The 15,164-nt window shown below is 33.1% G+C and overlaps 1 protein-coding gene across 3 annotated transcripts; it reads right to left on the bottom strand.

Annotated features, from left to right (window-relative positions):
• Window positions 1–8,472: 8,472 nt before the first annotated feature.
• Mbt (serine/threonine-protein kinase PAK mbt) lies at window positions 8,473–14,636 on the bottom strand. 3 transcript variants are annotated; one of them, XM_083081890.1, is made up of 7 exons: window positions 14,407–14,636; window positions 13,711–14,080; window positions 13,148–13,532; window positions 12,373–12,786; window positions 11,742–12,274; window positions 11,289–11,442; window positions 8,473–11,149 (listed from the first exon to the last, which is right to left on the bottom strand). In XM_083081890.1, the coding sequence occupies exons 2-7, from the start codon at window positions 14,073–14,075 to the stop codon at window positions 10,988–10,990; spliced, it is 2,013 nt and encodes a 670-aa protein (XP_082938016.1). In that variant the 5' UTR covers window positions 14,076–14,080; window positions 14,407–14,636; the 3' UTR covers window positions 8,473–10,987. The 3 variants fall into 3 exon arrangements, with proteins under 3 accessions (XP_082938016.1, XP_082938015.1, XP_082938014.1); XM_083081889.1 differs by having other exon boundaries at window positions 13,711–14,083; window positions 14,407–14,635; XM_083081888.1 differs by lacking the exon at window positions 14,407–14,636 and adding an exon at window positions 14,183–14,391 and having other exon boundaries at window positions 13,711–14,083.
• Window positions 14,637–15,164: the final 528 nt, after the last annotated feature.

A 15,164-nucleotide genomic window follows, 5' to 3' on the forward strand; every position in this document is an offset into this window, starting at 1 on the left:
TCGTAACTAGACATCCTTGACGACGCAATTTGTTGTTGATCTTATCTGATAATAAAAATTTATGGTTCCGGCGTCGAAGCGCCGACGTCTCTTGATAGAAAGCGACGGGGGTCAACAAGCTAGAAGCAGCATTACGATCTTCTTCTCCTCCTCCCTATTTTCGTTTCAATTCCGAATGAAGAATCAATTCTGTGTGGCTCACAATTGCCTATAGAGGGTAGAGATTTTTTAGATCCGTAGATTTATGGCTCTGTAAATTATTACTTTGAAAAGAGACATATTCTTATTACAATTCATGTACAATCTTGTTTCAAAATCTCTATTTAAATGCAAAACCCATAGGATTATATTTTAAAAAGAAAAAAAATTCCCGCATCAGAACTAATACACAATTTAAATGATAATAATTCAATTTTAATGATAATAAAACAATTTTAATGATAATAATTGATACAATTCAACAAATTCAACTATTTCGATTTTTTTTCTTTGACTATAGTGTATAGAGATTTTTTTTACAGGGTATAGAAATTAAAATCAGATCTCTTTTTTCCTCCCAAAGATATATTCTCTCTTTTTGAGTGTTTTTCGCACTTTTGTGGTCCATAACTAAAAGTTCAAAGTCATTATTTAGCTCTATTTCATATTCTAATCTCCTTATTCTTTTTTTAAAAACGTTATAATTCTGTCTAGATAAGAGAATATGATCATTTTATACTGTTCTACGTGAAGTAAATTTCGCTTAATCTTGAAATCAAACGCAATACTATCTCGAAATTTTGCAATCGCGTGACACTTTTGCTTTTAGATTCTGCGAAAATCGAGACAATCTTACTAAGAGCATTCCTATACGTGCTACGTAAAACGACAAACATCCTCGTGCGAGCTGACGTCATCCGCCTGTTTTTTTCTTGTAAACGAATTCGTTGATCGCGCGAATAAAAATGTCACGAAGCAAATGTCAAAATCTGCTCCTCCCCTCCCTTTCTCCTCCTTCCAAGGACCTCCTGTAGTCTAATTAAATTCATTCTTTAACGTTACATACTGTGATGTGCGGCTGATGTAACTGTTGTAATCTTCCAAGAAACGACGATAGTAAAATAAACGACGTGTTGCAGTGCCTATGTGTGCGTACGGGCGCCGTCTTGCCTTTCTGCGACGCGATTGGTCCAGCCTCCGGACGAGCCCCCACACGACGACACATCACGCGAGTGACGATGACCTTCAAACGATGCCGCCGCAAATAGCGTTACGTTCGGCATAATGCGCACGAGTTGGTTAGCGTATTGCGACACAAGGATTATTTTTGTGCCGATAAATCAAATTTTTAACGCTTACTCATCCGCGGAGGCACGTACAGGTACAGTCGGAGTAAGCAAAGTTGTCCGTACATTCCATTTTTTTAAAAGATATAGCGAACGGAATAATTGTCAATATTCCTTATTAATCCCACCTCGTAAACAGCTGATCGAGTTATCGAATCGAGTTGTTTATCCTCAATAGATGGACCATCGAGTTCGTTCGTACTCAGATATTCAAGATTTTATTCAAGATTTATTCCCAGATATTCAAGAATTTATTCAAGATTTTTGCATTCTCCATAAATATCATTAGATAAATCCTTTTCCCTCAAAATAATGCTAATTATGATTAAAAGACAAATACGTATAAGGACGAAATGACGCTTCTATTTCGGAGCAAATATGAAATACTTCTCCTTTTTCTCTTATTATATTTCTCCTTTAATCAAAATAATGTTTTGCCTCTTGAATGATATAAATTAGACGATCATGTGATTGCGATATAAACAATTCACAGAAATGAGCACGAACGGACTCGAGCGAGGACCAATTTCTTTTTTTGGCGACGCACTTCTTTCATCAAGAATATGCAATTGAGAAACCTCCGAACATTTTCCTAGCGCGAATCTACACTTATTTCTAAAGTTCACGTCTTGCGAGCAAACCGGTGTGCGATATTCATATGTGAAACATTGTTACCCGTGAAAAATATCGGAGAACACAGCGTTTCGCGAGATTCGGTGCCAACGCGCGAACAGGTCGATTTGAAGCGATTTTCACGATACGGTGACTGCAAAGATTGCAAGCGGGATTACGCTACTTATATATTTTTTTTCGAGGATCGCCGTTTTCTTATATCCGATTAGTTACGGGAAATACATATCGATTTACATCTTACGTAAAACTTTCCGTATGCTATGCCTGTCCGATATTAATGTTTTATTCTTCCGGAGAATCCAAGGTCGCTTATGCAAGCGGCGAACAGTTGGATCGATCCGGGGTCGATATCGTCGCTGACACAATATACTCTTTCAATTGCCATTCTTTTATCTATTCGTTATAGGTCAAGAGTGTAACATGATCGGGATGCATTTTTAATAGATATAAACTTAGTCTCGTGTCCGAGTTTATAAATTTTTTAATTCTGGTTCTTTAGACAAACAAATATTTTTCGTTGCTGGTGATTCCCAGCTCGCTATATGACTTTCTTCGTAAGCCTTCAAAATGCGCGATAGTCAACATTAATCTCTTAAAGTGAATCGACAAAAATATCAAGCGATGATTAAAGCAATGACTTAATAGTATGATTCATTGATTTTCAATGAAAATATCCACACTTTGTTCTTCTACCTTGCTGATTATGACAAGATTTCGATAAAATATCAGTGACGATCATATTTGAATATATAATTCTTCAAGCTTTTCTTTTTAATTTATCTTGGAGAGAAACTCTCACATGTCTAGGAAACATGTATAATAATTCAAATTTAAAATTATATATATATATATTATTGTTTTATTCTTAAAATGTATCTACAAAAAATGAATAAGACTTTTGGTTAAACTTAGATAGTTCTTCAATAAAATATAAATTATATAAATATAAAATATATTATATATTTAATATATTTTATAATATATTTAAAATATATAATATAAAATATATTATTATAAATTTATTTTATATATGATGTAAGATGCATTTTATGAAATATCACTGATTGAAACAGCCATCATCGCTAATTCATTTTTTTTAGTAATTAGTGAGCTTTCACTAATTTATAGTATTATACTGAGACTATCACAATGATTATTCATTACTTTTCAGTGACAACACACTGATTTCATTCAAGAGGATGCATCGATATAACAAATTGCAGCAAACGAAAAATATGCTTAAATATGTCTGATAAAGATCAATTTACTATTAGAATTATAGGATAATGTATACAGATTAGATTCGAGATACAATTTGATATACCATATAATTTCAGATATGTTTGTTTGCCAGGATATTATTGTTTATTTCGCTCATCTTCTCGATTGACAGATAGCTTTGAATGAGTCGTTTACTTTGCAGATCGACGGTATACACATCAAATCGCATAGAGTGACGTTTCCTCAGCACGAAAATATTGCCACACGTTATTATAGCTGCACCGTATTTAGGACCGGTTTTACGTCAATGTCGGTTAACTACACAAACTCGGCTTGTAGCTAAATCTCTCTCTTGTCGCTGGTCGGAGACAAACTTAGGCAGTCAATCAACATTGCTGAAAAACCGGTCCTGTATAATGCAAGGTAACTTTCGCGAATGAGAAGAACGTTTCAAAGGTAAGAGCTTTGCTGCGAACTGCGTCTCTCTCTCAGGATTGTATGAATAGATAACAATCTTAGTGAATTCCAGATGGATTTTTCCTCAGCAGATTATTTTGTAATGATAATTACAATCTCGTGTAACGGTATAATGCAGGAGTAATTACAGTTATTGCTATACGATATAATTACACGTTGTCGTTGCTGCTGATTATCTCAATTTATAGCCACAGGTTTCATGAAATTTTCGAGATTGTGAGATGCCTCTGGATTGCTAATTTTATCGCGTCTACTCATTAATGCGAGTACGCATATTATTGTAATAACAAGATCTCTGACTTGTGTTTTTACTGCTGAGAGATATACAGACATGGCGACCAATGCTGAGGAAGGAAAGAAACATGGGCGAGGCTCTCCGATGAAAGGCGTTAAACGGCGCTGACGCAAATACTTGGAAACTTTTCGTACAGACGTAGGTAGGAGAAAGATCCTTTGTCTCACGTTCATTCGCGTCCATTTCGCAGGAAGGAAGGCGGAGCGAAATTTGTAAAATGCGATTCAAGTTCACATCTGCCATTGATTATATGGCATACGACGTTTCATAAATAGCTCCCTAAACTTTCTAAAAATAGCCGGGTCCAGAGCAAAAAAGCACAAACCAGTATCAGAAGATATTGATAAAAAAAGTATTTTGTAACCATTTAATAATTTTATAAAAATTATACTTTATGCCACAAATTATGTATATATATAAAATTATTAAAAAGATTAATAATAATTAATAAAATAATAATAATAATTAATAATTAATAATAATAATAAAATAATAATAAAAATAATAATAAATAATTAAAGATTTTTCACGCTAGTACAAATATGGATATAAAGTTCATAAAGAGACGTCTATTCTAGCGTTGTGAATTTTTGTTTTAATGCATATATAATTTGTATTAATGTATTCATTTTTGCATATATATACATGTGATTTTCTATAATGCAAGTGCATAAAACGTGATAAAAACCGCTGCCTTACATTGTTTGTCTATCTTAGTTATGTAAGAAAGAGCTACGTGATGTTCCGCAGAGTTTTATAATTTATTTGCATAATTCATTTGCATCTTTTACGACTTTTCCTCCCACGAGAGGGAAAGAAACTTTTAAAAGATAGTTTTGCTTATTTATCTTTCATCTTTCTATCTTATAAAATTTAATTTCTGATTAATACTGAGAAAATATACATGTATGAAAACATATCTACTTGAGAAAATTGGAATTTTTTTAATACAATAAGACAATATATAGCGTTTTCCGTTTTGGAATCTACTTGAAAGTTAAGTGTATAATAATCGCGCATTAATAAACCATTTATGCAACTATAAATATATAAATATCATTGAACGACAAGATCGAGCGGTCGTGTGCAAATTCGTTTTTCATGGCGCTTTAAACTTTGAAATTTAACTTGGTTATCTCTATGCGCAATAACGTAATATTCCAGCGAGGCGATATAAACGGCCAACTTTATCAGCCGACAGCCGGGCGTACAACTTTCCCACAACTCGATTCTCCTTGAAAGAAACGACCGGCCACAGGGATCTCTCGACGAACGTGATGGAAGTCGGGTCGAGCCGGTCGAGCCTCCGCGGAAGCGACGTTCCCATTGGTCGTCGCGTTCCGCTTCTATCCTGCTAATAAAATTCAATATTGTTGCGTCACGCACATACATTCTATTGCCGTCATTATGAATTTTTACTTGACCGTCCGTAAGAAGGACACACACATACACGCGGAAATGCGATAACGTGACAAAACGACAATCGTGACTCGCCAAAACAGTTAGCGCGATCGAAGTTCACATTGAAAAAAAAATAGAAAAAAATATTGTATACACAAGGAAAATCTATATCGCAAAAACTTTTCATCAGGATTGTTATCGACAATGAATCTAATTCTACTTAAACGCATTCATCCCTAGGATCGCCAGGGAAAGTTGAAATTATTGAAGAAAGTAGGATGTAGAAGTACATAATATTCATTCGAAGAGTGCTTATGATGGAGCTTTTTATAATACATGCATGACGAAATGATGCGTGGATCGACATCACGTCGTCGTCCACGATGATGATCGTGCTTGGAGACCATCTTTCCGGCACTTTCGTCTGCGTGACATTTGTCACGTGGCTTCGTGGCAGGTGTTCGCGGGTCCCCTTCATCAAGGGCTCGATCGCAAAAAATTCCGGCTCACTCCATAAATCTCTCGTTTGCTCTCGTATCTTTGATCACGATGTGTCGTTACATTATGTCGCCGATAGTAGAGCAGACGAGCATCCTGTTACCATGTCGCGTTACATTGGCGTGGCGATTGGATCTACTACGGAACAAGAAATTGAAATTAGAAATTCTGAGGGACAATTAAAATAATTTATTAAAATGAAATATTCATTAAAATGCAGACGGTCAGCATTGTATGATAATATTTTAAAGAGCGCGATATGTTTTTGATAACTGACACATGACAATTATGCGTCAGTTCTTGGTATTGATTGACACGATTTTCAGTAGTATTTTCGCTGCAGTATATTCTTTGAACAAAATAATTTGATGAAATTTATACATCGACGCAAACAATATCGTTAGAGATAAAATTTTTCCATTAATAGATTCATATAAAAATTAATGTAAGAGATAAAAAGGTAGATGATATCAGACGATATCAGATAATATCAAATCGTCAAGTAATATTCAGTATTTAATTAAATCGATGTTGAATTTTTAATTACATAATCGAAAGACTGAAAAATAGAACTAAAATTGCTACGTAAAAAATAGCTTTGCGAAAGAGAAACGACACGAGTTACATTATATATATAATTTTGATGGAAAAAAAACATTCGATGTCAAAGCTTGAATTTACAGAATCGCTCGCGATATTGCGTCTCGCTGAAATATTCGGCAACCTTGAATATTATGCAAATGATTGGACTTTTGCGTATCGTGCGTATCATACGATAAATCAGCGGAAGCAAACAGACACGGGCTTCGAGGCGTTTCGTCAATTTCGACGAAAACATTTCGCACCGAACATCTTTCTTCGTCGCTGGTTTGCGGCCATGGGACATCCTCGGCCACGTCTATTTTCACTCGTACTACTTACCACGCACTAGATTTAGAAGAGAGGTGTACAAAGAAAAAAAAAGAAGACGGGTTTCTCGATTAAAGCGAGCTATTATAAATGGTGCCGTTGCACGTTCCATCTACGCAAGGATCTTAAGTGGCGCCAATGGATCGGACCAGTATGCGAAGGTCATTCCGGTCAGCCAGGGGCTCGTCATCGCGTTGGACCAATCGACGATGGCCGTTGTAGAACGCCTTTCAGCCTGGAATGTGCCGCATGGTAACAGCAAATCGCATACGACGACGTCCGCTGGTCGTGGAGGAAGAGTTGAGTAACGACGACTCCCGGCGACGTGGATTCTTTCGACGCGTTAAAAGACACCTCTGAAATCTCGGTCGAAGATCACGTGAGGGAAACCGCGTGACCGTGACATCGGTCAAAAAATAGAGTAGCGATAGTAATTTATTCCACGGATATCGTGGAAAAACAAAGACGAAATTTTTCTCTTTTCAAGAGAATTCGTGAAAATTAACGATTTAATTAAAATATTTGATTACTCATAAGAAGAATTCACGAATTCTTTTCTATTTTATGTACATTCGATATTTACTTGCATCTTTGATTTAATTGTGTACTAGAAACAATTATAAATTAGTATCATTATTTCCAATGGCCATTTAAATGAAAAAGCAAGAAATTTAAAAACGATGCATAAATGAAATTTTTAAGACAACGAAATAAAAGTTATTAATTTTTTAATAAAGAAAAAGAGAGAACAATTTTAACAATATTGTAAAATTTATCTAATAAATTTATTAAATTTGTTTAATTCGATAATGATACGTACTTTTAGGATAAAATCATTTCGAAAGAATCTTCAATACCTTTCTTTTTATAATCTCTTAAAACTTTTCAATTGTTCTTGTTTTTTTTCTTTGTTATTTCCTCGAAAAAAAATACTTAAACACAAATGTACAATAGTAGTCATTAAAGTAAGGTAAAAAAATCGGATACCTGCGGTTGATAGTCAATATCTTCCTGAGCATTTAATTTTTTTAAATCATCTCCTAAGCATTTAATTTTTTTTTAATCATTTCCTCAGCATTTAATTTTTTTTAATCATTTCTTAAGCATTTAATTTTTTTTAATCACTTCCTAAGCATTTAATTTTTTTTAATCGATTTTTATAGCGGACACAAAGTTTCGTAATCTAATTTCATCTCTCCCTCATGTTTATTACATACAAGAGTGTTATATTCGTTGTTTTTACTTGCAAAAGCATTCCATACTCTTGCAAGTATTTGTTTTCTCTCTTATTTTTTATTTTCTATCGCTTATACCAAGCAGTCATAATTTTAGATTTCTTTTAAATTTTTGGATATAAACTTCGCTTGATATGATAAATGTATGATAAATGTTTATATTCTTATATTAATTATAATATAAATATCTTATTAATGTAAATATCTTATTTTATTGCACAATTGATAAAACATGTACGTCGATAAGACAGATAACGTTATAACCATAAAGCATAATTATGAAATAAAATTTTAATGCAAATATATGTAAATGATAATTATATTTTAGAAAGATAAAAAATATTTTTATATGACAAAAAACAGTCCCATATTTTAATCATCATACTAATTAATTGAAAGATTATAATGTAAAGAGTTATATGTTCGAAATTTGTCAGTAACATTGAAAACGCTTATTAGAACTTTTTATATAGGCATGTTTTCTTGTAAATAGATTCTTTATTACGTAATAAATGTACAACATGTGTACAATAATCCTGCACATATGTAATAAACAAATTTTGGACACTATAATACATTTAAAATTTGCCAATATGGCGCTCATTTAATCAAATCACGCTGGTATTTGAATTTCTATTATATACAGAATAAGTAAAAACAAAAAATATATTGAATATAAAAAATCAAAAAGGATTAGGGCTAATAAAAACTGATTAAATAAGAAAAGAGTATGTTATTTAGCCTTTTATGTTGAAGAAAGGACTGATACATTATTCATTATTATTAAAGAAAATTTTTACACAATAAGTGCACAAGCATAAGTTACACAATATAAGTGCATTTATTTATTGCTTCTATTTTATTAGCCCTATTCCTTCTTCTTGACTTTTTATATTCTACAGAATAGCTTCTAATCTGTAAATGTGTAAGAAATACGGTGATTTTTTTAGCTTGATTATAATATTATAAGGTAAAATAATATTATAAGGCTTAAATATATGGCGAGTATAATCGAACAGATCTATCTAATACGATTACAGATTTTATACATTGTTCCTCAACATATTTTCATACTTTCAAAAACTTTGTTGACTGTCATTGCTTTTGGAGTCTATAGATTAGATTTAGAATCACATAGTCACTTTGATAAACGACATGTAATAATTTCAATTAAAAAATCGCATGGTTAGAAATATAGTGTCAATAGCCAAAATATACAGATGACAAGTATATAATAGACTGTTCTCTATGTGTAATTCTTAAATTAAACTGCAATAGAGAAATTGTAAAATTCACAAATTCCTAATTAAAATTACGATACATAATAATCTCAATCAATACAAAAAATTACATGATTTAAAAAAATATACATCTTACATGTACACAATTTATTACTATCAAAGGATCACGATTTTCTGCCTTCTATATATGTTACTACGTAACATTCCTGATTTTTTTACATATACTAATGATGTATTGGAAAATGATAAATTTTCTTATCAAATACAGGCATTTCTATATGGATCTACATACACTTTTCATATTTATATATTCAGACTATTTATTTTAAATAATATATATCATAACCCTGTTCTCAAATACATAAAATGCTTGTTTAAGCAAGTTATCTAATTATGTGCAATAGTTGTATAAAAGACAATAGTCAAATATATATTCTAATTTTTAAAGCTTTCCATATAACCAGTTATTTACGCTTTTCAGAACGTTTATACTTTTTAGGAAATAATGAAAGTAAAATATTACAAAAGTTCACAATTAATGCATATAATGATGCAATATTACTTAGAAAAATGAAACAAAACATACTGTCTAAATTTAATTGCAAATTCTTATAAATTTAGTATGAAAATAATAATAATAATAATAATAATAAAAGAAAATCTTATTTGAATACTTTATACAAACAATACTATTATTTTGCAAAAAAAAGTTTATTGTTGCGTTAGTGCTTAAGGCACTTGGGTGAAAAAAAATTCGTTTTATAAATATCTCAAAGTTAGAACTATTTGTCATAACATTAAAATTATTACTGTGGATTAAGCAGGCAGTGCCAATACTTAAGGAATGTTTTGACATAGTATGTCTCGTATTCTCATATAAATGCAAAATTAATATAATATATATGCATAAAACAATGCGGGAATGTAATAGCTTATTTTAAAAATAATACTTACAAACACAAGCTGTCTCAGACTCGAGTGGAATGTAAAATTCGAAAATAATCATTTTTTCGAAGATTTTTCTTGTGTAGGATACTTTTTAAAGAATACTTTTTAAAAACAGTTATAAAAATAAAGAAAAAAATTTATTACATAAATATATAAGGCACGATTAAAGAGATTGATTTATATTAGAATCTTAAGTTTTACAAAAATCTAAGAGAAACACTAAGCTACGAATAAGGCTTTGGCTTCAAAGTAATATTTCTTCTCGATTTTTTTGATATTTCTCTAATATCAATGCCAATTAAATATAGTTTTTTTTATATTTCTTATTTAAATTTTATATTGTTTTGTATAAATTTTTATAAATTATTATAAAAATTCATTATATTAGTTACATGTGAGACTCAATATGATATTAGAAACTCAATATTCTAAAATTTTATTATTTTAAATTTGCACACATCTAGACTGGAATTTAAAGTATAAAATCAGAGGCAGAAATGACATATTTAAACTACATTGTTTAAATATTTACAGTTAAATTATCTCTCTCTGAAACTGTAAATATTATATTCTCTAAATCGATCGTGCCTATCATAAAAGAGAAAAAAAAGAAGAAAAAGACCTTGAAGTCCTGCATATAAGAGTTTAGAAGTCAAAACTTCTGAACTAACTCATAGACGGCTAAAAGCTGCAACTTTAACACGAGCTGCAATAGGATAACGATGATATCTCGTTAAGGATATGATTACTCTTGTAATCAATATCCAGCTTGACTAACATTCTAACTTACAAAAGTATTGTAACTCAACAATTTGTATGCCTGGCACCTCTCATTAATGGAATCAAAATACTAGGGCTTTGAGCTTGCCTGAGGAATGGATGTTGCAATAATTCAGCTGCCGTGGCTCGTTGTGCCGGGTCGCGCACAAGCATTCGTTCGAGAAAACCTTGAAGACGTGGACTAACCTGCAAGTAGACAAAATGTTGTTCATATTTTGAATTTACAATTATATTTTAAAATATTAAACTACACGCATGTGTATGTTAACAATAAAGATAGGAATCTTTAATGTTATGTCTAATTTGATAAGAAAGATAATATTACTTTGTGAAAATTCTTTAATTTTGGTGGCGGCATATCCCTGATGCGTCTCATAGCTTGTAGAGGTGGTTCATTGAAAAATGGTGGCTCGCCATCAATCATCTCAATGATCATTATTCCTAATGACCAGATATCCACTTCAGGTCCATATGGCAACCTGTAAATGAATATACAAATAACATTTTTGGTTTTATATTTGTCTAATAATTGTGTGAAATAACCATAATATTTAAAGTGCATACTAATAGAAGAGCTATTTCTTTTATTTTGATTTTTAAAAAAATGTAAAGTTTTATGAAGAGAGAATTACAAAACTAATAGAAAAGTATTACTTGTATATATTATAATCTATGTCGTATTAAGACTTAATTTTTCTATAGTGATCAAGTATAATAAAAATAAACATAAAATTTATTGCATTTAGTTTCGAAAGTAAATAATATAAATTCAAGATACCTTGATATGACTTCGGGACTCATCCAGTATGGGGTTCCTACAAGAGACTTTCGCTTTGGTAATTCTTGAGAGACTTGAGCACAGAAACCAAAATCTGACAGTTTTACTCTGCCATCTGCCGTAAGTAATATCGAATCCGATTTAATATCCCTGTGTATAACACCTTGCGAGTGTAAGTACGCCAATGGTTTAAGGCACTGAGAACACACTGTGGCTATTTGACTTTCGTCCATCCTTGAGTGTGTTACAATATCAGTTAGCGCACCTCCCTCGAGATACTCCATTACCACCCATAATTCATCGTCTACCAAGAAACTATCATACATTTCGACTATATTTGGGTGATGGTAGTCTCTCATAATGACAACCTCGTTGAAAAGTAATTCGCGTCTTTGTTGTTTCCTCAAGTCCATTTTCTTAACTGCAACTTGACGATTTGTACTCTTATCTGTAGCTATGCATACAGTTCCTGTGCTGCCTTCGCCGATCTTCAGAAAATTCTCTAAATTTTCTCTCGGATCACCTTGGCTTACCTAAATACATATATAAGATATGCAAATATATTACACACTTAATGTATATTTATTGTAATGTAATAGATAAATTCTTTAAGAATGTAAATCCTACATACCACCATCTGTAAAGCAGCCCTAAACTGTTCATGTGTAAGTCTCTGATCCGTTTGCTTGTTGGCATTATTTGCGCTTGTACCAACCGCCAAATTTCCTGAAGAGACAGCACTCTTCATGTTTTGATTTTGATCTGGAGTAGAACTGCTACCTGATACTGTAGACGATATGCTTGGCTTTGATAAATTATGCATTGATTGAGAGGTTTCCATTGGTTTCTTCAAATGTGACTGGAGGTTAGATGGATTTTCAGGCATATTATATGCCTGAGGATATTTATTAATGTTATGTGAACTCAATTGACTCAATGGTCTTTGCGAGGCTATTGAACCTACTGGCGAGATTTTTGGCTGTAGCTTGTGTAATAACACATTTTGGCTCACTTGATGTTCTCTCGATGCCTCTATAGATGAACCCTAAATAAATAAATTAAATAATATTATTACATTAGTCATATTATATATTAACAAATACACATATGACTTCCTTGTCTTAGAATACAAGAGCTAATGTTACATTTATGTTTTAATTTTTGAAATGTCTTTAGATTGCCTCTTGTTGCAATAAATTGAATTAATTGAGATGATTTTACTTAATATATGTAACTATCGTTTAAGAGGAATAAGATATTATATTATTAAATTATTTTATAAAGAGATTATAAATGTAAAAATGTTCTCAAATTGTGTACAATTACTAAAGTTTTATAATTGTACATATAAAAATATTTTATAAAAAAAGCTAAAAACAATTATGCAATATCGTATGATTAATTACCTGTACATTGCCATTATATTGAGCTGATGTCATTTGAGAATTTAGTCTATGAAATTCTGGATCTGGAAATTGGGGATTATTTGGACTTTGTACTGGAGCTTGTGAATTAATAATAGGACTTAGGTTTTGGAAATTTATCGATAGATTTGGTACATTTGATCCAGAATGAGTTAAGTTTGGCGATGATTGCATATTAGGATTAAGATTTTGAAGGTTTGGTATCATGTTCTGCATGCTGGAACTTAGTCCGCTGCCAACGCTGGGAGAATTCTGTCTCAGTTTATCAATGTAGTTATGTGGCTTGCTAAAATTTACAAAGCCTTGATTAATATTTGAAGGTACTTCTTGGCCTTCGGGGACGGATGGTGGAAGATTGCTTGTATGCCTGCAAATGGAAGATATAATTATGTTATAATCATTAATTTCATCAAAAAAGCTATAAGTATCTAAAAATTATCCATAGTAAATTTAAAACTGCTTCATTTATTTACATCAACTATAACACTATTTACAATGTTAATCTTTAGTAACTTAATAGTTTCTATTAAAGTTATTAGAAATACCTGTAATCTTTCCTGAGTCGTGGTGGACTCGAAGAGCGTAGAGAATTGGAACGAGCAACTGTACTGGTCTTAGGCAAACCATTCTCGACAATTTTCTCGTTGACAAGTGGTCTATTTATTCTAGGATCGTGTCCTCTTACAATAGTCTTCAAATCGAGGATCTCAGTAGGTGTGATCTCGCTTGGGTCGACCAATGGCAGTGGTCTGTTGGTTGATTTTAGAATCTGATTATTCCCAACTATCGAAGCCCATTGCAGTGGTAGTCCGACAAACTTGCCCTCACGTTTGTCAAATCCGGTATGCACCCTGTGCTCAAAGTTGGTCGGTGTGGAGATCTGTGGTTTCTTTTTCTTCTTGGTAAACATTGTCCCTGCTTCAAGAAAACAATCATCAGCGTACTACCTACTAGAAACCGACGTAAATAGAATATATAATACGATAATTCCATCTATATCGTCTATCATCTATCTACATAAAAATAGGAGACGAAAGCACAGGATTCTACAGCTGTCAGATCGCACACGCCTGTTCCGCCATCGCGGCATCCCCCGCGAGCATTTCTCGCCGACACCGAAGATCAGCGATCCACGTTACGGGGGGAGGCTTATCACGCGTGCGAGCCGCGGGAGTGGCGTGAAATTGGTGAAAAAATAGCGCGTAGCGAGGAGGAAGCCAAATGACAGCAGCAACGCCTACCGAACGACGATGCGATTTCTGCGACGTGGCTCCACCGAGGCCCGTCCGCCTGGCTTGATTGTCGCGCCTAGGGCTCTCTTCCTCGTGGAAAATCTCAGAACGGGACGTGGTGCGCGGACAGCCGATACAGCGGCGAAACATAGGCGATGCTGCGCGTTAAAACACGTAAATACGCCATTCATCCATTCTCGACAGGTCGCACACCGGCGCACCACGCGGTAAGCTTACGAATCTTTCGCGGCATTTAGTTCATGACAATTTGCTGAAACGTGTGTGAGCGCGCGCGCGCGCGCCGAGCACACGTGATCGAGGTGATATAGTACACGGTCGCACCTGCGCGAGCGGAATAAAGCGGACCGGAAACGGTAGACGGAGAGAGTACGAGAGAAAGCGATTTGATGAGATCGAGGTAAAAGAGCGATCGTTCGTTCGTGAAAATTCATCGATTTTTAACGCGCGATCGTTCCGGTTCGATGAACTTATGCTTAGAGAGAGTCGCACACCTGTATCTTTTTAATTTCAAGGAGATACGCCTCCCGATTGTCTCTTGAGCGAACGTTGAATTAATTAGCGATTAAAGCAATGGGAAGAATATGTATTAGGCAATCTGTTTTTATGGTAAAATATATACTTTGTAGAAATACTAGAAGTGTGTTTTTCTCATTTTTCAAAAATTTATATTCTATTGAAAAAATTTCTTTATTAAAAAAACCTTCTTCTTAAAATATCTATCTATTTAAAAATAAAAGAAAGTATTA

This window comes from Camponotus vicinus, unplaced genomic scaffold (assembly GCF_025532165.1).
Source record: "Camponotus vicinus isolate PSW18456_S1 unplaced genomic scaffold, iyCamVici1.0 SCAF_11, whole genome shotgun sequence".
In the NCBI taxonomy this organism is placed as follows: Eukaryota; Metazoa; Arthropoda; class Insecta; order Hymenoptera; family Formicidae; genus Camponotus; species Camponotus vicinus.

Coding starts and splice junctions, on each gene's coding strand:
- Mbt (XM_083081888.1), bottom strand. CDS start 14,255: ATGCCGCGATGGCGGAACAGGCGTGTGCGATCTGACAGCTGTAGAATC. Junction 13,533..13,710: donor CGACTCAGGAAAGATTACAG/GTATTTCTAATA, acceptor TTCCATTTGCAG/GCATACAAGCAATCTTCCAC. Junction 11,150..11,288: donor AATTAAAGAATTTTCACAAA/GTAATATTATCT, acceptor GTCTACTTGCAG/GTTAGTCCACGTCTTCAAGG.